This window comes from Rhinoderma darwinii, chromosome 5 (assembly GCF_050947455.1).
Source record: "Rhinoderma darwinii isolate aRhiDar2 chromosome 5, aRhiDar2.hap1, whole genome shotgun sequence".
NCBI classification, from domain to species: Eukaryota; Metazoa; Chordata; class Amphibia; order Anura; family Rhinodermatidae; genus Rhinoderma; species Rhinoderma darwinii.
This window is the reverse complement of record NC_134691.1, coordinates 180,724,946-180,747,375: the sequence shown is the minus strand read 5'-3', so window position 1 is coordinate 180,747,375 and position 22,430 is coordinate 180,724,946. Positions and strand designations below refer to the sequence as shown.

The 22,430-nt window shown below is 40.5% G+C and overlaps 1 protein-coding gene across 1 annotated transcript in view; it reads left to right on the top strand.

The window, feature by feature from the left end:
• MYO10 (myosin X) overlaps window positions 1-22,430 on the top strand; it is a 216,060-nt gene that overhangs the window by 154,824 nt on the left and 38,806 nt on the right. Inside the window, exon 20 of the mRNA XM_075826765.1 lies at window positions 21,937-22,061. Coding sequence (XP_075682880.1) covers window positions 21,937-22,061 — 125 coding nt within the window. The remainder of the gene's footprint in view (window positions 1-21,936; window positions 22,062-22,430) is intronic.

The window sequence follows — 22,430 nt, the reverse complement described above, 5'->3', positions numbered from 1 at the left end:
ATCAACTGCCGCTTGGGCCCGTGGGAGGGCTCAGAAGGGAAGTAGCACCATTTGGCCTACTGGCGCTTTTCTGCTGCTAAGTCATGTATGCTGAACCCCTGAGGTACCAGTACAGTTGAAACCCCCGAGAAGTGACCCAATTTTAAAAATGACACCCCTTATGGCATTCATCTAAAGGTGTAGTGAGCATTTTGACCCCACAGTTATTGTGTAAAAGGTAATGCGCAGCAGAGGGTGCAGAGTGAGATTTGCAATTTTCTATACATATATGCCATTTCAGTGTCCGATATATGGTGCCCAGCATGTGCCACCGGAGACATACACCCCATAAATTGTAATGTGGGTTCTCCTGGGTACGGCAATACTCTATTTGTGGCTGTTATCTGCTGCCTGGGCAAACGGCATGGCTCAGAAGGGAAAGATGAGGGGGATAAGCTGTGCGGAGTGTATCAGGGTAAATTAAAAATCAAGGGATGTATGGTAAATTTTAAAGCAATCTTTCATACAGTGCCCTGGTTTTTCAGGACACGTGTCACATTGATATATTGTGACCTTCCTTATCCCCCTCTTATAGCAGACTCTGCACCTCTTTTGAGTCTTTCCCTTCCCGCCAACTTGGGGAACTTCTCCTGGAAAGTGTTGCCCTGGTACGATGCGTGTGGCCTCGCTTCCAGAAGTACTAGGTGCTCCCTCTTCCTGGTCCCTAAAGATTAGGTTCTTGATAACCACCTCTTGAAATTCCAGGAAAGTTCCCCTCTGGCCTGCATATCGATGTAGCACGCACGCGTTGTACAATGCCATCTGTATGATGTGCACGGCCAGCTTCTTATACCAAACCCTCGATTTCCGCATGGCGCTGTAGGGTTTCAGGACTTGATCTGACAAGTCCACCCCTCCCATGTACCTATTGTAGTCCAGGATGCAGTCTGGTTTGGGGGTCTCTGTACTGGTACCTCGTACAGGTACATGGGTACTGGTGTGGCCATGTATTGTTGTCAATACAAGGACATCTCTCTTGTACTTGACACACAATATGTTGCTGCTAGAATGTGCCCTGCTCTCACCCCTTCTGAGTGTTTGCCCAAGCAGTGTCTTAGGGAGGCCTCTCAGGTTTTTTTCTAGCAGTGCCGCATGCCACAGTACTTCTAGAAGTGAGGCACTTGAAGAGTGGGACGCTGGTATAAAAATTATCCAGGTAGAGGTGGTAACCCTGGTCCAGCAGTGGGTGCACCAAATCCCACACAATTTTTGCATTAATTCCCAGTAAGGGGGGGGCATTCTGGGGCCTCAATACTGCTGTCCTTCCCTTCATATATCCTAAATTTGTAGGTATACCCTGATGCACTCTCGCACAGCTTATACATCTTTACGCCATACCTTGCCCTCTTACTCGGCAGGTACTGGCGGAATTGAAGCCTCCCTTTAAAATGTACCAGGGACTCATCTATAGAAATACACTTCTCGGGGGTGTATGCTTGGGCAAACCGGGCACTGAAATGGTCTAATAGGGGTCTCAGTTTATACAAACGGTCAAAACTGGGGTCATCTCGGGGTGGGCACTGCTCATTATCAGTATAATGTAGGAAGCGAAGTATTGCCTCATAACGCATCCTGGACATGGCCATACGGTACATCGGGGTGTGGTATAAGATGTCCGTGCTCCAGTAGGTCCTAATGGATGGCTTTTTTAGAAGCCCCATATTCAATTGAAGTCCCCAGAACTTGCCCAACTCTACAGGAGTCCACCTCTGGGATTGGGCATAAAATGAGTTTGGGTTCTTGGTGATATATTGTTGGGCATATAAATTTGTCTGGGACACCATAAGTTCTATAAAATCATCAGTAAAAAAGAACTTGAAAATGTCCATCTCACTGAGCCCTGCCGTGTTAAATTTGATCCCTGGGCTGCCCGTGTACTCAGGGATTTGGGGTTCATAGGTCTGGTCTGGTGTGGGCGACCAAATGGTGTCACTTCGCTCAGGGGTATCAATTGTTGTACGGCCACTTGTCGAGGGGGTTTCAACTGTGGCGGTGGTGGTGGTGGTCCTGGGGCGTCTCCTAGGGGGTCCCTCCTCTTCATCACTGGATGAGGAAGTCGACAAATAAAATAGAGTCTCATCATCCGACGAGTCTGTGTCGGAGGCAAGAAATGAATATGCCTCTTCGGCACTAAATGTCCTTTTGGGACATGTTTGTTGTGCTTAGTATACAGCAAACAAAATAAAAAAATCCCAAACTGGGAGCAATAGGCTGCTACCTAAACTAGCACAAAAGCGTGTTTTATTTTGTTTTGTTTTTAGAGAACAAGTGGGTTTCCCTGACACTAAAACTAACTAGGGTGAGGGTTCCTAACACTAAACCTAACTAGATTTTATGTGAACTTCCCTAACGCCAAACCTAACTGTGGCGACGATTCCCTGACACTAAACCTATCTAGATAATTCCGAGCTTTCCTGACACTAAACCTAATTACGGTGACGGGTGCCTGACGCTAAACCTAACAAGATTTTATGTGAACTTCCCTGACGCTAAACCTAACTACGGTGATGGATCCCTAACGCTAAACCTAGCTACGGTGACGGATTCCTGACCCTGAAGTCCCTGACGCTACACCTAACTACGCTTTTTGACTGTTCCCTGACACTAACTAACCCTAATACTAAACTAACCAGTTAAATTGTCTAAATTGTCTAAACTTTTTTTTTTTTTTTACTTTTACATTTTTTTTTTAGTTTTATATATTTTATAAAGAAAAAAAGAAAAAAATATTCCCCAGGGACCAAAAATTTGTCCCTGAAGACTAAGAAGTGGTCAGTGATAGGAGATCACTGACCAAAAATGTGGAAGGACCACAAAAAGGAAGGGAACAGGAGAAGGTAGTGGATGAAGTGGGTAGTGGGTAGTGGGTAGCTGAAAAAAGTCTGTTTTTTAACTTTTTCTCTCTCTCTCTTCCTGCACACAACCGCTCCGAACGCCTCACGAACTCCAACAGAGACGTTCAGGGCGGATGTGATGTCAGGGAGAGGAAGTTTAGACACAGATCGCCGCTATTGGACAGTTGGTCAGCAACTAACCAATAGCTGCGATCGTGAAGGCGGGACCATTTAGATTGGTCCCGGCACATTGAGCTGTGATAGCCTGCTGTCGGAAACAGCGGCTGTCACAGCTCGTGAACGCGCGCGGCGCTTTGTTTAATGCATGACATACTATTATGTCATGGAGCGCGAACGATGCACTTACCATGACATAATAGTATGTCCTGGAGCATTAAGGGGGTAAAGAAACAGCAGCCGAGACAGAAAAGGGGATTAGTTCAAGTGTGCCCCTTGAGGCCGTAGTTGAGAAAGTCGAGAGTGTCACATGTGATGTGCGTACTGTTACTAATAGTAACCCAGAGAGGTCTGGTGAGTGTGGTGGAAAATTGTCTCTGGACGGACAGTCTGAGCATTTAAATGCTGAGATGAAAAACTCCAAGATGGAGGGGAGTATAGCGTCTGAAAGTGGTTTGCTGGATGGTACGGTGTATACCAAAACTCACGAGATGAGTGTTACTGAACACTGAGCCAGTGTCTAAACCAAGGGGTGACACACAAAGCCACTTCATGGATGCGGAAAGGTCCATGAATGTAGGGCACAACACATGTAAATACGGCTGTGATCAGCAAAAGCTAGTAGTGCCTACAAGGGATGAGGATGCTAGGCATGCCAACATAGAAGAGTTGCAGGAGCACCTATATAATACACCCAGGGGTGATTATCAAATGTCTGTTACAGTAGGGGTGACCCTAAGTGTGATTATGTCCCAACGTAGGAGCTTTGACCCTGGAGGGTGGTTGAAATGTGATCAGTCTTACGGCCTTTACCAAAGGGGGGGGGGGATATGTGGCAGTGCAGCTACTGGACGGTGCAGAAACTCAGGTTTTAAGCAACCAAGGAGCATGTACAGCAGAGAGGGTTTTCTCTGCTGGTGCTTGGGCTGTCTGATGAGCCTAGTTAGGCTCCACCTGAGACGGCTCTTTATATCAGGTGTGTGCAGTCCACACAGGGCTAGCAGTTTGGGGAAGACAGGCATGCTAGCCTGTGAGAGTCACCATCATGTGAGGTAAAACTGAAGGTTTTGAGGTGCTGGGCACAAGGCTCAGTGTCTCGTAGTGAGGGACACTGAATGTGTTAGTTAGAGGCTGGACGGCCTAGGATTTATTTTGTATGTTTATTGTTGTACCACTGATTGCTGTTGTGAAGACAATAAAGCTAGCTGCGGCTGGTTTAAACCTTTTTGGAGTGAACTTTCTACGTGTGTCAACCATCTCACCCGGGAGATGGCGATCCCATGAGCTAAGTGGTCCCCAAGTTGTCACATAATATATATATATATATATATATATATATATATATATATATATATATATATATATTTGTGTGTGTGTGTTTGTACTCTAATCATGCATGCAAATGTCAATTCACACAAGGTCAGAATACACATATATGGAACATAAGTGCATAATAGCAACTCACCCAAACAAATAATGACATTTGTAATACATGTGTATGCCTGATAGCAACTTAACCATAAGTAAATAACTAGCTGTCTGGCGTCACACCCCGTTGCCTCTTTTAGGAGCAGGGTGCCATCCGTACCACCTTAACTCACATTACTTTTCTTCTATACTGTGATATGTAGTTGGTCAGTAATATCATATACCACTTGACAATAAAGAACTTTTATTATCACTCGTATATATTTTGGAACAGTATCCAGCTTCTTCTACATATAGTAGGCTTATCAGCTTTTCTATTTACACAGTGAGATACATGTCAGGATTTACATTATGCGTAGTATGATTTATGGATGGCCTTTTCTAGATTTTCCACAATAAATCACAAAACGCATATACCATGCACAGTCAGAGAATACATTACCCTCTATCTAAATAGCAGCAGCTCCTTCATATGGAATATTTCTATTCTACTCATATTAACAATCTTATAGTATTGGTTACACTGTACAGAGTATTCTTATAGAACTTGTGAATTGTGAAGAGCCCATCATTGAAAATAACCCCATAGTCAGCATCCAAGTGACTAGGTTGCCCTGGAAATGTTTGGGAAAGATTTGCAATTCTCCAAAAGTCCTCGGAGAGTGTATGCCTCATTACCAAGTATTCACAGGCAGGGCCGACCTGCAGCAGGTTGTCTATTTTTCTTACAGTAGACTGTTCCAGGAATGCTATTTGTTTTAACCTCAGGAACTCTCCTGCCTGTACAAGTTATTTAAGTGCACAATTCTAGTGTCTCTGTCTATGCCGCCTGCTGCCAGTTCCTTATGTATGCTGACACACCGAACCTGCAAGGCTATCTTCCAAGTCCGGCTTCCTTTAGACACAAGAAGGAATGAATTAAACAAGCTCAGCCAAAGATATCACATGGGGGACTTGAAATACCAGCCCGCATAAGAAAGCCTTGTTCTGTGTGCCGGAGCCTGTGTGCACTCCTCTCCAGTCATTGCTAGCGTGCAGACTTTTTAGGAACGAAGCAAACTGAGCGAACAGAGGAAGAAAGGAAAGGTGGGTATAATGGACTCCCCACATATATCCAGGGATAGGGATTTACTGCAGAGACATAGAGTTTGCATTGAGCAGATAGATCTTGAATTCTGCTTTTATTTCACACATATTTAAATGAATGGAAGACAGATTTATTATAATTCTATATATCTACAAATTTATTCCACTAGATTATAGTGGTAGTAATATAAAAAGAGTAAAAAGACACAAGTCCATCTCTCGTACGAGTACTGGGATGGATTTAATACTGATTTCATGGAGTAGTTTTATATGTATGTTTACACCTGTTCGTTATGTTTAAAATGTTGTAGTTGGGATTGTGACATGTTTATACAGATATAGAAGAGCTGAATTTGTACTTTGATAACTCAGTCAAGGGCATATATAGCTTAGTGGCAGATCCGTGGGGGAAGGTTCACACTTAAGCTATTCCAGTGGTCAGCAACCTTTGGCACTCCAGCTGTTGTGAAACTACAATTCCCAGCATGTCTGTCAGGGCATGCTGGACATTGTAGTTTCACAACAGCTTAAGTGCCGGAGGTTGATGACTCCTGGGCTATCCCTTTCCTATGAGCTTTGGGAACCTGTATAGGGCTCTTCTCTATCCTCAATTGCAGCAATATCAGCAAACAAGTGACTACACAATAGTCAGTGAGCAATGCCCTTTTCAGACCTAGAGGAGACATAATTAGGATTGCGGAGAAGGCCATAAGCACTTGACCCACATGTCTGATGTTGGTAGGGTGTGATGGCACTCGCTCTATATATGCAACTACCTACAGTCCTATAGAAAACCAATTTCTTTCTGCTACTTTACCAAGCTCAACTCTGCTATGCCTCACAAACTTTGCTTTGCTGCAATAATATATTTATGCTTGTGACATAGAAAAAATAAGCTCTGCTGTGTTGATGAACTCAGCTCTACTATGTTAACAAAAAACTCTGTTCTTTTGCATTGTAATCACAGAAGATTACACTTGCCCATTTATTTTACTTTTGCTTGGAGGTGCTGACTTACTTTCTATTTCTTGCTATCTCTTCTACATTGCTAAACTCAGCACTTCTATATTGACAAACCGAGTCATACTATATTGATCGGCTCGGCTCTGCTACATTGACAAACTGAGATATGCTATATTGATAAACTGCAACTTTGGCAAACTCCTTGAGCTACATTAATAAACTTAGCTCTCTACACTGACAACCTCAGCCCTGCTGCATTGATAAACTGAGATCTCCAGTGTTGATAATCCAGGACTGCAGGCTGAGCTACGCTATATTGACATACTCTGCTACTTTGACAAACTCCGCTATTCTACATTGGCATGCTCAGCTCTGCTGCATTGATAATCCCAGATCATATACATTGACAGAACGTGTACAGATATATCCAGAATTTTTTCACACTTTATATCTCCCTAGTTTTGCCCTTTTTCATAAACTAACTAAAATATGTAATAAAAAATCGAATACTACAATATTTTATGATGTTATGACAAACTATTTTTAAAGATGACATATAGGCCTGAAAAAAACATCCGCAACAAACCGCTTACTTATTCATTGTTTATATTCGAATTTGTCAGTACAGAAACACGTTTGATAATATGTAGGAATTTCAGAAACCTGATAGTAGCGCTTGACTCCGTAAAAGCAGTCACATCCAAGTTATAGGATGTCAGATGATTTCATTCCCCCGTCATCCTGGCACCAGCTCTAAAAAAAACACTCCATGAGATACAAAGTAATTCTGGCAGAGCTTATTTTTATACTCCATTCTGTTCCTATGTATTAGTTATTTGTATTCACATGTACACTTTGCCTTATAAAGGCTAGAAATAAAATACACCAACAATAAATGTCCTATGTGTGTATATATATATATATATATATATATATAGTTATATTGCATTTTTAGCAGTGCATATATAATTACATCAGCCTACAGTGAAACCTCTTCAAAAGACCATGACTTTGTGAAGACCTCTTTAGACCTGATTTCCAGACAGATGTTCAGTTAGATAATGTATTATATATACCGGCCATATTCTTTGAGAGGACCACCCCTCTAAAAGACCAATTTTGGAATCTTGTCTCAAGGAGGTTGTACTATTACTATGTAGTACATAAAAAGTAGTGTAATTTATAATGTCTAAACAAGAGTAGCCCTAGTGCATACAGAACACCAACATTAATGCCCACCTGAAACCAACCGTAGTGCCCAAAGCCTTAATGCCCCATAATACCGACCATGAAGACTACAGCCATAATGCTCTTAGCCATAGTGCCTACAGCCACTGTGTGCCCATAATTCCATTCATACTGCCTAAAGCAATAATGCCCAAAGCCACAGTACGCTATAATGCCAGCTATAACATCCATAGCCATAGTTCCCCATAATTCTTGTCATAGTTCTCATAGCCAGTGTCCAAAACCACTGAGCACCATAATGCCATCCATAACCTGCAGTCCCATCTAAAACCACAGATAACACATACTGTTAAGATTTGCTCCACATAACAAACTGAGCTCTGCTACAACTGGATGAGCTTGCTGGAAATTGTCAAAAGATAGATTCAGTCCTTCTCACACTGACCTAGAAACTTCAATGAAAGGTTGAATACAAAACCCTGGCTTTGTGATTTTGAAGGTTTCGTATTTTTGCCTTGAACAGTTGCCCTGCATTTATCAGACAAATAAGAATAGGATTCCCTGTTCAGTTATTGGTGACAGACAAAGACAGTACACTGTGTATTCTCTGACTGAAAGAGATGGTATTGACTGCAAACACAATTTCTATGTCCACCAAAGGTGACCATCTCATAATTCAGGTCCCAGGGACAGTATTTGTTCAAGAAAAGTAATTATTGCAGTGTATTAAGTAGGACACAAACAAGACCCTTCCACCTCCAGAAACATGGTTATGCATCCTCTTGTCTATGTCTAAGGCCTCGTTCACATCTGCGTTGGAGGCTCCCTTAGGGGCCTCCGTCGCAGATCTGGCTGAGATTACCGGCGACAATAGCACAGCATGCTGCGCTATTGTCTCTGGCAAATCACGGACACCCTGACGAAAAGCCGACAGAAGTTCATGGGTTCCAGCAGCGGTGTCCATTGTGCAATGGAACTGTTGCTTCCGTAATTCTCTTGTTCTGCTCCTCTGACGGAGCAGAACAACGGAAACACAGAAGCAGGTGTGAACAAAGCCTAACACCAGCAACCTGTCCGAGGCAGCTACAATTGATGGAAGGAAATAAAGAGTTTTCAAGAAAACAAATGTTGTATGTAGTGTGAGATATTATTGGTATTATCTTCTTGGGATTTTAACATTGATATCCTATTTGTTTCATCATTGCGCTCCAAACGGTGACCTTCAGTGCACCGTAAAATGAAGGGGCCCTTTCATTGTTTACACAGGGGCAGCAGCTCATCCCTTTCAGCGGCTGTACATGTTATTGCAACTCCCCCCTGTGTGATTTTTATTTATTTGCTGTAAAGAGCCATCCTTTCAGCAGCAATGAATATCTATGAGCGTGTGAACATCCTATGTACTACCAGGAGCATGTGTATTCTTTAGGAAAGACATGTCACATCACCAAGTAATATAGCTTTTTTTTCTTCATATTTTTATTTGATTTTTGAAAAACAAAACCAATTACTAGCCAGGTTTTGGAACTCAGTCCCTGGAACAATGAGGTAGGGATGCACGATGCATCGAAACTTCGATACTATTTCGATGCCGTGCACCCTCAAACGGATCGATGTCGTTACTTCATGTATTTCAATACTAATCTGTGCCGCCGCACAGTCTAGCATTGTAACACATGAATGTATAAGAGCGGGGCTGCGGCTGTGTCATACAGCCATTGCCCCACTCCTGAGTCCTAACAAGTGTACGTGCGGTCAGCACGATGTGATGCGACCAGCACTGCACTAAGGAGCGGCGGCACTGAAGACAGAACATGGCGGACGCACTGCAAAACTCCCCCATGTTCTGTGTTCAGTGCCTGTGCTCATTAGTGCAGCGCCGGCCACATCACCTCATGCTGACGGCGCGCAGTTGTCAGGAGCGGGGCAATGACTGTATTTCACAGCCGCAGCCCCGCTCTAACGGCCGAGATTAGAGAAACCTCTCATCTCCACCGCCATTCCCTTGAATGCTGCGATCCAAGCTGACCGCAGCATTCAAGGGGAAAATAAGAAGGGGGAATGTCCCTTGGATCGCGTCACAAGTAATCCCTATTATGATGCGATTGAGGGACATACCATATATGGGCAGACAGCCCAGGGTCCATTGAAGGACCCCAGGGCTGTCTGACCATATTTCCTGTTGTTAGGGCATACTTAGGTATATGTCCTCACAACTGCCTGTGTACTATCTGTACACAGGCTAATGTACTGGCATATAGATATATGCCAGTACATTAAAGTTTAAAAATAAAAAAGTAAAAACATAAAGTAATGTTAAATAAAAAAATACACATACACATTTTTTACAATAAACATTAAAATAATTCTCAATACATAAAATATACACATATTCTGTATTGGCGCAGTCGTAATAACCTGCACAACAATTTTTTTGCGTCATTTATGATGTGTACGCTGTAAAAAAATAAAATAAAAAACGTCTTTCACTTATTAGTGTGCCTCACACATTAACCCAATGTTGTCCATTATGACTGAGAAACATGATAGGGGTAATTACTATTAATGTGAGGCACATTCAAAATTAATCACACCTCGTGCCTCACATCAGAAAATGGAAGAACTTATTTTATTTTTATTGCTGTTGGCAAAGTATCGTTTTGGTATCGAAAATCGTAACACTACACAAAGTATCGGTATCGAAGTCCAAATTCTGCTATCGTGATAACTCTACAGTGCTGTACAACTCAACTGGTCAACAATTCAGCAGTCAAGGTTATTAGTAAATCAGACAAGGCATACTGCAACTTTTAATAACCCATTATTAATTTGGATCACGATTTTGACTTCAGAGTCTTAACAGTCCTAACAATCCCCTTAGTTGCTCTGTGTTATACCATTGTGTGCATTGGATGGGGGTAACAAGTTCTATGATATCTTATCTAGTGAGGTGCTCTCCAATAAAGATCTTCCGCTTCTGGAAGAATGTGCGTGCCTGTTTTTTTGTTGGATCTAGAGAATTTATCCAGTTATTCATTATACACCATTTTGCCACTAGAAATACTGCGTGTACAGCTAGTGGCATGGAGTGCGGATTGTGTGCTCTGTTATCTGTTTCTGTTTGTTTATATTGAAATATGCATGTTACAGGGTCTAACGGGATGGAGATGCGCCATAGAGTCTGGATATCGTCTTAAACATCTTGCCAGAAGACCTGTATGTTCCAACATGTCCACAGACCATGCCACATGTCTGTGTTTAGAGTCTGACATTTAGGACAAGCAGTGGTTTTGTCTGGTTCATTCTGATTTTTCGAAAGGTTAATTCTGTTTATTATTCTGAAAAATGTTTCCCTTCACCTCTCACTAAATATACACCTTCTAACCTAAGTCCAGCACTCTAGAATTTTATGTGTAATATCTTGATCTTAAAGAATGTCCTCCTGTATGAGGGGAAGCCTAACATGTCAGCAAAAGGGTTAAAGCTTCTTTTTCCAGATCATTGAGTCTAGAGTCTTAAGGCCCTTTTACTCAGGCCAATTATTGGGAAAACGAGCCTTCACAAAACGCTCATTCCCGATCATTGCCCTGTGTAAACAGGGCAACGATCAGCCAATAAACTAGCAAACGCTCGTTCATCGGCTGAGTGTATCATTTATGCAGCCTAAAATATTATCATTGTTGGCACTTGGCAGCACATCTCCCTGGGTAAACTGGGAGACGTGCTGCCGACATGATAGAAATGTATGGAGACGAGTGATCGTAGTATTGAGTGCTCGTTCCCATACATCGCTCCTTGTCTCATAGATCGGGGCTTCTTTACACGTCCCACGTCAGGTCGTGTAATGGAACCCAAGGCTTATATTTGAAGATAAGAGAAGAGGTGATGTCCACTCATGTTAAACTTTGAAACGATCTCAAAATGTGTGCCATCCACCTCTTTTCCCCCGTATTCATCAAGCAACCTGCAGTGCTTATCCCCTTTTCTTTCCCCTCCCAGTATAAGGTGCTATCCCTTCCAGGAGAGAATTCTGAGTGGTTCCATTCTGGCATATGTTTTGAAAGAAGGAAAGTTAAACCATCGGTTCTGACGGATAACATGATATCACTGTCTACATCCCACTGCAAGAAAATAAATAAATAATTAAATTAATTGAAATAATGTAGATTAAGGGGGTCCTGCAGGATTTAAAGTGAAACTCAAGTTATAATTAACATTGTTTAGATTTTTTCGCTTATTTAGAACTTTTATTTTAGCTGGTCTTACCTATGTTTGAGATTTTTTTTTTTTACCGAGTGCAAAATAAACAAAAAAAAAAATACAGGTAGACCTTTTGGTTACATGCTGTTGACAAATCTTATCATAGCAATAAACCACCAATAACAAATTAACGAATGACACTTAATAACACATGTGCATCCAAATAGTCTGAGTAACATATGAATATCCAATTCTTAACATGGCTTCTTAGGACATTAGGAAGGTAATTGAGCCAGTTTGACCTACAGCAGAGTCGCAGAAGCCAAAGTGACACTTAATAGTATCAGATCTATCAACAGCATCTTGTCGACAATTTCAAATTAGCAACACAACCTTTTATTCTAAAAAAAAACGAACTAAAAAATTAGAGAAACAACTAGAAAAGTAGTGAAGGTATAGAATACATGTTCAAAGTTAATCAATGGGGAAGTTCTACATAGAACAATAGAGCTATTCTATTTACTCCCAGTGTCAGTGTCGCCCTTGATGGGGATCTCAGGGTCCATAAAATATCCATAGAAAATTGGCATACAGTACAGTCCCTGAGATCTCCACTTGGCAATCACCACATTAAAGAGGCTCTGTCACCAGATTATAAGTGCCCTATCTCCTACATAATGTGATCGGCACTGTAATGTAAATAACAAGTGTTTTTTATTTAGAAAAACTATCAATTTTGAGCAAGTTATGCACAATTTTAGATTTATGCTAATTAGTTTCTTAATAGAACACTGGGCGTGTTTTTACTTTTTTACCAACTGGGCGTTGTACAGAGGAGTGTATGACGCTGACCAATCAGCGTCATACACTTCTCTCCATTCATTTTTAGCAGTACTCGCGAGATCACGTGTGCTGTCATTCACAGAAACTATACCGAAGTGTCGGCAGTGTGAATAGACATCGCGTCCTGGCTGGAGGTGATGTCTATTCACTCCAAAGACACTTCGGTAAAGTTAATATGGGAGTATATGACTGCACAGTGTGATCTCGCGAGATCACGCTGCGTTGTGAGTACTGCTAAAAATGAATGGGGAGAAGTGTATAACACTGAGTGGTCAGCGTCATACACTTCTCTTTACAACGCCCAGTTGGTCCAAAAGTAAAAACACGCCCAGTTGTCTATTAAGAAACGAATTAGCATAAATCGAAAATTGTGCATAACTTGCTCAAAATTGATTGTTTTTCAAAATAAAAACCACTGTTATCTACATTACAGCGCGGATCACATTATGTAGGAGATAGGGCACTTGTAATGTGGAGACAGAGCCTCTTTAATTAAAACAGAATATATAGAATAGAACAGAATGTATAGCATGCTACATATACATAAATCTTAAGAAACTTTTATTCAAGTGAATCTCATGGCTACTGACTAATGCCCTTGGCGATGGGATTTTCCTTTTGTTAGGGTGATGGCAAATATTGTTAATTATACATTTATTTACACTTCGTTGATTTACATCCCCTTATTTAAACACTTGTCTTTGTTTCCATGATGTGCAAAAGGAAATTGAAATAAATCTTTGTTCAATTAAAGATTTGGATGTAATTTATGTGTCACTGGGAAGTCTTCTCTTTCTCTCTGCTCAGATTGTAGCTATTGTCTCTACGTACAAAGGGATTTTGCTGTCTCACTATAATAGCTTGAAATGTGTGTTATTGCCAGACAGAACAAATGGTATTCAAATCGGGCCAAATATAATCGCCATAAGTATTTTTTTTATGCTTTTTTAAGGAACAGGTTAAAAAGTTAGCATTAGGATAAGCAATGCATTGCTGTGTGGTATAATATGGTGAATTTTCAGTTGTGTATCCAAAAAAACAAAATCGGTTTTCTAAATGGTCCAGTGCACAACTTTCTCAAGGTTTTCCTGAAGCAGCTAAGAGAAAATGTGACTCCCATATTATCTTAGCAACTTAAAATTGCTTGTACTTAAGGAAGTATTTTATTGTGTTCTCATATTTCAGTTGTCAAGAGCTGTCTATAGGCCCTTTTACACCGGCCAACACTCGGTCTGTGCAGCGACCGCCGATCAACGAAACATCGTTGATCGGCGCTCGCTTGCTCCTGTTACACAGAGCTATGGATTTGGACGAGCGGTCGTTACTCCGATCGCTCGTCCCCACACATTATTATCATGTCGGCAGTGTGTCTCCCTGTTTACACACCGAGATGTGCTGCCGACAACGATAATATTTTACTTTGTTAAAACGATACGACCAACAGATGATCGAGCGTTTGGTCGTTCATCTCCTGATCGTTTCCCTGTTCACACAGGGCAACTATTGGCAACAAGTGTTATTTAAATGCTCATCTGCCTAATAATCGTCCTGTGTAAAACCCCCTTATCGATAGAGAGTTTGATATGAGAAGATAGATAGATAGATAGATAGATAGATAGATAGATAGATAGATGTACTTATATCTATATACATTCTCACATTTATATATTTTAAATGCAGCAGGCGTTGACATACTGTAGTGGAAGACCATATTGGAATACAATGCATCGCTAGCATTTAATGAAATTAAGGACAGTGCAACCGTTTTCTTTGTTCAGAAATAAAGTAACCATGGAGCGGCAGATGCTATATAATAGGCGTCTGATGGCCTGTTTATCATGTTAATCTATCCCTCATTTAGGAGACTGTTTGATATTTAGCGAAAAAATAATTGGAGACAATGGTGGCGGAGAGATGATGCAGTGGCCATACAGTGCTGAAATTAATCATTCAGAAAGTTTAATAGGCTTGACATTAGACCATATTATTAACACATTATGGGGAAGCTGAGGCAGTGTCCCTCTACGGTTCCCCATAAAAGACGTTCTAAAGGGTCTTGCTTTTGCCCACAATCTACTGTCATGCAAAACAGTCAAGTGCATAGACGTGTTGTCATTAACCATGGCTAAGATGTTGTAGAGCAACTGTAGAGCTGGATACATTCATAAGTCTGGATACATGGACAGATATAGGCCTGGTGACGATGGATAGATGGAAGGAAGTCTTATTTTCATGGTACGAAAGGCATTTTTTTATTTGGTTGTATAATAAAAGTCTAACACCGGATTAAGGATAGGTCAACAAATCTAGATTTTTGTGGAACATTCACCTTTTGTGCTGCGAGCTTCATGCTGGTTCCTGCTGATCCAGAGTGTAGCGCTTCCAGGCATTTCAATTTTCTCCTCTGGACCTATGAAGTATTGGGTGAAAAGTGTCTTTGTGCTGGACCATCAAGTACTGGATATAAAAACTGAATAAATTATTATAAAGGATATAAAGCACCTAGTGCATGTAACTCATTGTATCCATTGACATATCCTCTCAGAGACCAAGTTTTATGATACATTTTTACAAGAAAATAGTGGGACATGCACATACAGTATCTGAGTCACAGTAGGATCTGGTCCATGTATAAAGCAAATGTATCCCTAAAAATGCAAAAAAGCTTCTGACTGCTGTTCGGAATAAATCTCCTACTATAAATAGTTACAGATTTCAGCTACAACGACTGTTATTATTAATGCTCCATACAGTGAGAGACTTTGGCCCTCATATAGCTAAAAAACACCATAGAGAAATTCCTTGTGTCATGCTCCGCCCCTCAGACTCTACACTAGGCATAACACTGTGTATCAATTCTGCCTGGAGTGTTTTTTTAAGCGTGTACAGTACATTTTACGTAAGCTAATGCAAAACTATTAGTAAATTGAACTATATGGCCCACATTTATAAAAGTGTTTACCCCAGTTTTTGGTGTAAAATGCAACTTTTTTGGGAGCTTGAGCCACATTTGTTCAGTTGTTTTTAAATTTTCAAAAGTGACGAGAAAAGTAAGCTCATAGCAGGCGTAGAAAGAATTTTTGCCTGTCAGAGCGTTTAATTGATAACAAATTTATTAAGGGACGTGCAATTTTTAATAAATTTGAAGCAAATCCCGCACAACTACCCTCTCCACTTTGGCAGGGTTAAATACGCAAGTCAATAAATGTGGGCTATTTTTTAGTGCTTTATGAACTCTTTAACCCCTTATCGACTGCCCACCGTCTTTAGATGACAGGTGGTGCAGGTGCGACGCCTTTTGGCGTTGCTGTAGAAGAGGCTGATGAGCGCTCCAGTTAGCGCTCATCCTCGAAGCAGGAGCTGTAACTAACATCTTAGAGCAGCCTGCTAAATACAGCTGGGGTCGGAAAACATTCGGACCCCAACTGTGTAACCCTGTAATCGCCGCTGTCTGTGACCGTGGCATAATCAAAGGGAACTCCCCCTCTTTGATCGCATCACCGGAAACCCGGTGACGTGATTAAAGAGTAGGGAATCCCTCTGCAGTCAGCCCTGGAGACCTACAAAGGACCCCAGGGCTGTCTGTTCAGTTTGCCTGCTGTTAGGGCAGGACATAGTGTACCCTAACAGCAGCCTGTGTCATAGTGACACAGTGTAATTTTTTAGCATACAAAAGTATGCTAATACATTAGAAGTAAAAAATAGAGTTGTAAATAAAGTTATCCCCTAATGGGATTAAGAAAATAGTAACAAAAAATATAAATAAATAAAAAATAAAAAGTCATTATTTTGCATAAATTATGTTTTATTGCCCCTACATTAAATAAAAACAAAAAAAGCTACACATATTAGGAATCTAAATAACCCTAATAACCTGAATAATTTATCTAATTCGTTATTTTGCGTAAAACGTGAACGGGATAAAAAAGAAACAAGAAAAACTATGTAAAGAATAGCTTTTCCTATATTCACACCGTAAAAATATTATTTTTTTCTACCACCAAACGGTGAAAAAAATAATAATACAATTACTCCCGCATAAAAAAAGGCCTCATACGGCCACGTCAATAAAAAAGTAAAAAAGTTATGGCTGCTGAAAGGCAGAGCGGTAAAAACCGAAACATTTAGCTGGTCATTAAGACCTTTTCAGGCCCGGTCATTAAGGGTTTAACCCTTTCCCGCGATTGGGCGTAACTGTACGTCCGAAATCAAAGTGATTTCCCGCAGACGGGCGTACAGTTACGCCCTGCAGATAAAGCGAGCACAGGAGCTGTGCGTGCTTTATCTTCAGCGGCTGTCAGCTGTTATACACAGCTGACATGCCGCTGCAATGGCTGCGATGGCTGTTACCGCCGATCGCAGCCATTTAACCCCTTCAATGCGACTGTCAATGACGTCCGCCGCATTGAAGTGGTTTACAGAGGGAGGGAGCTATGGCAACCAGGAAGCCGTTACTAGGCTTCCTGGTTGCCCAGGTACGGTAGCCTATTAGGTCCTGCCCGAGGCAGGACCTAATACGCTAACTGTCAAATGAAGAATGACAGTTACGATCCATGGATCCATGGATTCTTCATTCACCCCATTTATTACATCATCCTATTATGACCTGTTGCACTCCGCCCAGCTTACATATACCCTGATGTACTCCGCACAGCTTACATATGCCCTGATGTACTCCGCCCAGCTTACATATACCCTGATGTACTCCGCACAGCTTACATATACCCTGATGTACTCTGCCCAGCTTACATATACCCTGATGTACTCCGCCCAGTTTACATATACCCTGATGTACTTCACAGATTACATATACCCTGATGTACTGCGCACAGCTTACATATATCCTGATGTACTCTGCGCATATTACATATACCGTGATGTACTCCGCACAGCTTATATATACCCTGATGTACTCCGCCCAGCTTACATATACCCTGATGTACTCCGCCCAGCTTACATATACCCTGATGTACTCCGCCCAGCTTACATATACCCTGGTGTACTCCGCCCAGCTCACATATGCCCCCACATTATAAGCTGAAATACCACTAATACACCAAGGAAAATCTGCGCTTCAAAAGCCAAATGGTGGTCCAACTGAGCCTGGCAGTGTACCCAAACGGCAATTTATGACCACATATGGGGTATTCTGGAGAACCCGCTTAACAATTTATGGGATGTGTGTCTACAGTGGTACAAGCTGGGCACAACACATTGGGCACTGAAATGGCATATTTGTGGAAAACAGCAATTTTCAATCTGCAACATCTATTGTTTACTCATTTTTGCAAAACACTTGTGCGGTCAAAATGCTCACTACACCCCTAGATCAATTCTTTGAGGGATCTAGTTTCCAAAATGGGGTAATTTTTTTGGGGGTACCACTGTACTGGTACTATAGCTCAATGCAACATGGTGTCAAAAAACGAATCTTATAAAATCTCCACTCCAAATACTAAATGGCGCTCCTTCCCTTTAGAGCCTTGCTGTGTGTCCAAATGGCAGTTTATGACCACATGTGGGGTATTTCCCTACTCTGAAGAAGTTGCTTTACAAATGTTACGGTGCTTTTTCTCCTTTATTTGTTGAGAAAATGAAACATTTTTAACTAATGCTGCGTCTTATTGGAAAATAATGTAATTTTTCATTTTCACTGCCCATTTCTAATAAAATATATGACACACCTGTGGTGTCAAAATGCTCACTACCCCACTAGATGAATTCCTCAATGGGTGTAGTTTGTCAAATGGAGTCACTTTTGGGTAGTTTCCACTGTACTGGTACCTAAGGGGCTTTGCAAAAGCGACATGGCGCAGAAAAACCAATCCAGCAAAATCTGCTCTCCAAAAGCCAAATGGTGCTCCTTCCCTTCTGAGCCCGGATGTGTATTCATACAGTACTTTATTAAATGGCAGTTTATGACCACGTGTGGGGTATTTCCCTACTCTGAAGAAGTTGCTTTACAAATGTTATGGTGGTTTTTCTCCTTTATTTGATGAGAAAATGAAACATTTTTACCTAAAGCTACGTCTTAGTGGAAAAAAATGATTTTTTTCATGTTTACTGCCCAATTCTAATGAAATCTATGAAACACCTGGGGGGTCAAAATGCTCACTACACCCCTATATTAATTCCTCTAGGGGTGTAGTTTCCCAAATGGAGTCACTTTTGGGGGGCTTCCACTGTACTGGTACCTTAGGAGCTTTACAAATGCGACATGGTGCCGAGAAATCAAATCGGCAAAATCTGTACTTCAAAAGCTAAATGGCGTGCCTTCCCTTCTGAGTACTGCCGCTTCCCCCAAACAGCCGTTCATGACCACATGTTGGGTATTTCTGTACTCTGGAGAAGTTGCTTTACAAATGTTGGGGTGCTTTTCATCATTTATTTGTTGAAAAAAATAACAATTTTGAGGTAAAGCTACATCTTATTGGAAAATAATGTAATTTTTCATTTTCACTGCCCAATTCTAATGAAATCTATGAAACACCTGTGGGGTCAAAATGCTCACTACACCCCTAGATGAATTCCTCAAGGGGTATAGTTTCCTAAATAGAGTCACTTTTGGTTTTTTTTTACTGTACTGGTACCTCAGGGGCTTTAGAAATGTGACATGGTGCAGAGAAATGAATCCAGCAAAATCAGCGCTCCAAAAGCTAAATGGCGTGCCTTCCCTTCCAAGTCCTGCCGCTTGCCCAAACAACAGTTTATGACCACCTGTTTGGTATTTCCGTACTCTGGAGAAGTTGCTTTACAAATGTTGGGGTGCTTTTCCTCATTTATTTGTTGAAAAAATTAAAAATTTGGAGGTAAAAATACATGGTATTGGAAAATAATGGCATTTTTCATTTTCACTGCCCAATTCTAATGAAATCTATGAAACACCTGTGAGGTCAAAATGCTCACTACACTCCTAGATGAATTCCTCAAGGAGTTTAGTTTCCAAAATGGGGTATTTTTTGGGGTGTTTCCTTTGTTTCGGCACCACAAGACCTCTTCTAACCTGACATGGTGCCTGAAATATAATCTAAGAAAAGGAAGGCCCTAAAAGGCTCTAGGTGCTCCTTTGCTTCTGAGGCCGGTATTTCAGTCCAGTAGCGCACTAGGGCCACATGTGGGATATTTCTAAAAACTGCAGAATCAGGGCAATAAATATTCAGTTGTGCTTCTCCGGTAGAAACCTTCAGTATTACAGGAAAAATGGATTATAATGGAATTTCTGCCCAAAAAATGAAATTTGTAGATTTCCCCGCTACATTGCTTTAATTCCTGTGAAACGCCTAAAGGGTTAAAAAACTTTCTGAATGCTGTTTTGAATACTTTGAGGGGTGAAGTTTTTAAAGTGGGGTGATTTGTGGGGGTTTCTAATATATAAGACCCTCAAAGCTTCTTAACAACTGAACTGTTCCCTAAAAAAATGGGCTTTTCAAATTTTCTTGAAAATGTGAGAAATTGCTGCTAAACTTATAAGCCTTGTAATGTCCTAGAAAAATAAAAGGATGTTCAAAGAATGATGCCAATCTAAAGTAGACATATTGGAAAAGTTAGCTAGTAACAATTTTGTGTGGTATTACTATCTGTCTTACAAGCAGATAAATTTGAATTTAGAAAATGCTAATTTTTTGCAAATTTTCTCTAAATTTTGGTGTTTTTCACGCAAAAATATTGAATATATGAACCAAATTTTTTCACTAACTTAAAGTACAATATGTCACGAGAAAACAATCTCAGAATCGCTTGGATAGGTAAAAGCATTCCCGAGTTATTACCACATAAAGTAACACACGTCAGATTTAAAAAATGAGGCTCTGTCATTTGGTCCAAAAGTGGCTCAGTCCTGAAGGGGTTAATATCCCAACATTCTTCTAATAACATAATAATAATAATAATAATAATAATAATAATAACAATAATGTTCTCTACAGTTATATAATGTGTATACTGTTTTAGGCAAACTGCTTGGTAAGGATACTTGTGTAGTATTTCTTGTGGCTGTTACGGTGTGTCGGGGTCAAGGTTTGGTACATTTTATACTCATTCTCATGCAGTCATACTTTGTCACATTTATCGCATGGTGGGAGAGGAAATAATAGAACAAATACAGACACATATTTATGATACATAGAAGTAATAACAATGTCCATCAAAAATAATAGAGGTGAATGCATCACATTATGATTCATGGACAAGGAAAAACAAGAAGAATTTGCAGAATAACCGCTCGAAATATCCTGCAGAGACGTCCTCTACTCCTAAAAAGTACGTCAAAATTCTAGAAGGACTATTATCATGGTTAGACAGTACCCATTCAGTGCCCACTGACTTCTCTAGGTCAAAGAGGCCCCTTAGAGATGATGAGTTTATACAATGCCCCTCATTAGACGGGGAAGAGTTACTATGGCTACAGAGCACATGTAAAGCATGGCTCTAGTGTTCATTATAGCTGAGACTCTTCATTTCACTGGCTCAGGTCATTCTACAGCTTGTTTCTCATGTGAATGTAAGTCAGGGGACAACTTCAACGCCAGATGCTGCAAGCGCTATAGTAGTCAGGGTAAAGTAATGTCTTCTCTGGAGATATACGTATAGTAGCGCCTTACTGGAAAGCTGTAGGTGTGAGGCGCAGTCACCGCATTGATTGGGTATGAACTGGAAATTCAACATCTATTACTATACAGATGGTAAACAGGATGCATGGAGATCTGTATGTGCATATATATATATATATATATATATGTGTGTGTGTGTGTGTGTGTGTGTGTGTGTGTGTATATATATATATATATATATATATATATATATATATATATATATACATGGAATTATTTATTTATAGGGTGGTGTCAACATAGGGGCTAAGAAAACAATATATTCTGGGCATTTTATTTATGTGAATCACATTCTGCATATCTTACTGTTAGATTTTTCATTCCATTTTCTTCTGTTGTTGCTTCAATGTCCTGTTCAAATCATTGGTTGTTAATGGAAAGGTAGTAAAATTATCATAAAAATAGTTACAAGGATTCTATATATGTACAAACTTTCTTTCTTTTTTTATTTATTTATTTCTTTTTTTCTTTGATGTTTTCTTTTTGTCTGTATTTTCTTTTTTTTCTTTCTATTTTCTTTTTTTTCTTCTTTATCAACATTAAGGTTTTGTTCTACCTGCTTGTTTCTTCAGATGCCAGACCAGTTTGACCAAACAATGGTCCTCAACCAGTTAAGGTACTCAGGAATGCTTGAAACAGTCAGGATCCGCAGAGCTGGTTTTCCAGTCAGAAGACCATTCCAAGATTTTTATTTTAGGTGAGCATATTGTGTTTCTTGAATTTATTCCTCTATGTTTGTATGGCTATTATGTTTCAAATATTAGATATATGGTAAAGATAAAAAGCAGAGGAATGTACATATCTGATCAGGGACATAGATAAAGTTTTCCCTAATTGAGTCAATGGCACCAGAATGCCCAATGAGAGAATGCCCAATGGATTATCAGTGTATATATGTGCTTTCTGTGCACCAGACATCTTCTTTCCATAGAGGTCAATGGACTCCTCATTTCTGGCCTGTTTGCCTCCTGCCTGGAAAATAAGAGAGCGCCAATGTGACAACCCTTACTACACACTAACTGTGTGCATATGCCTTAACAACCAGCATTGATAGAGTATTCTTTTT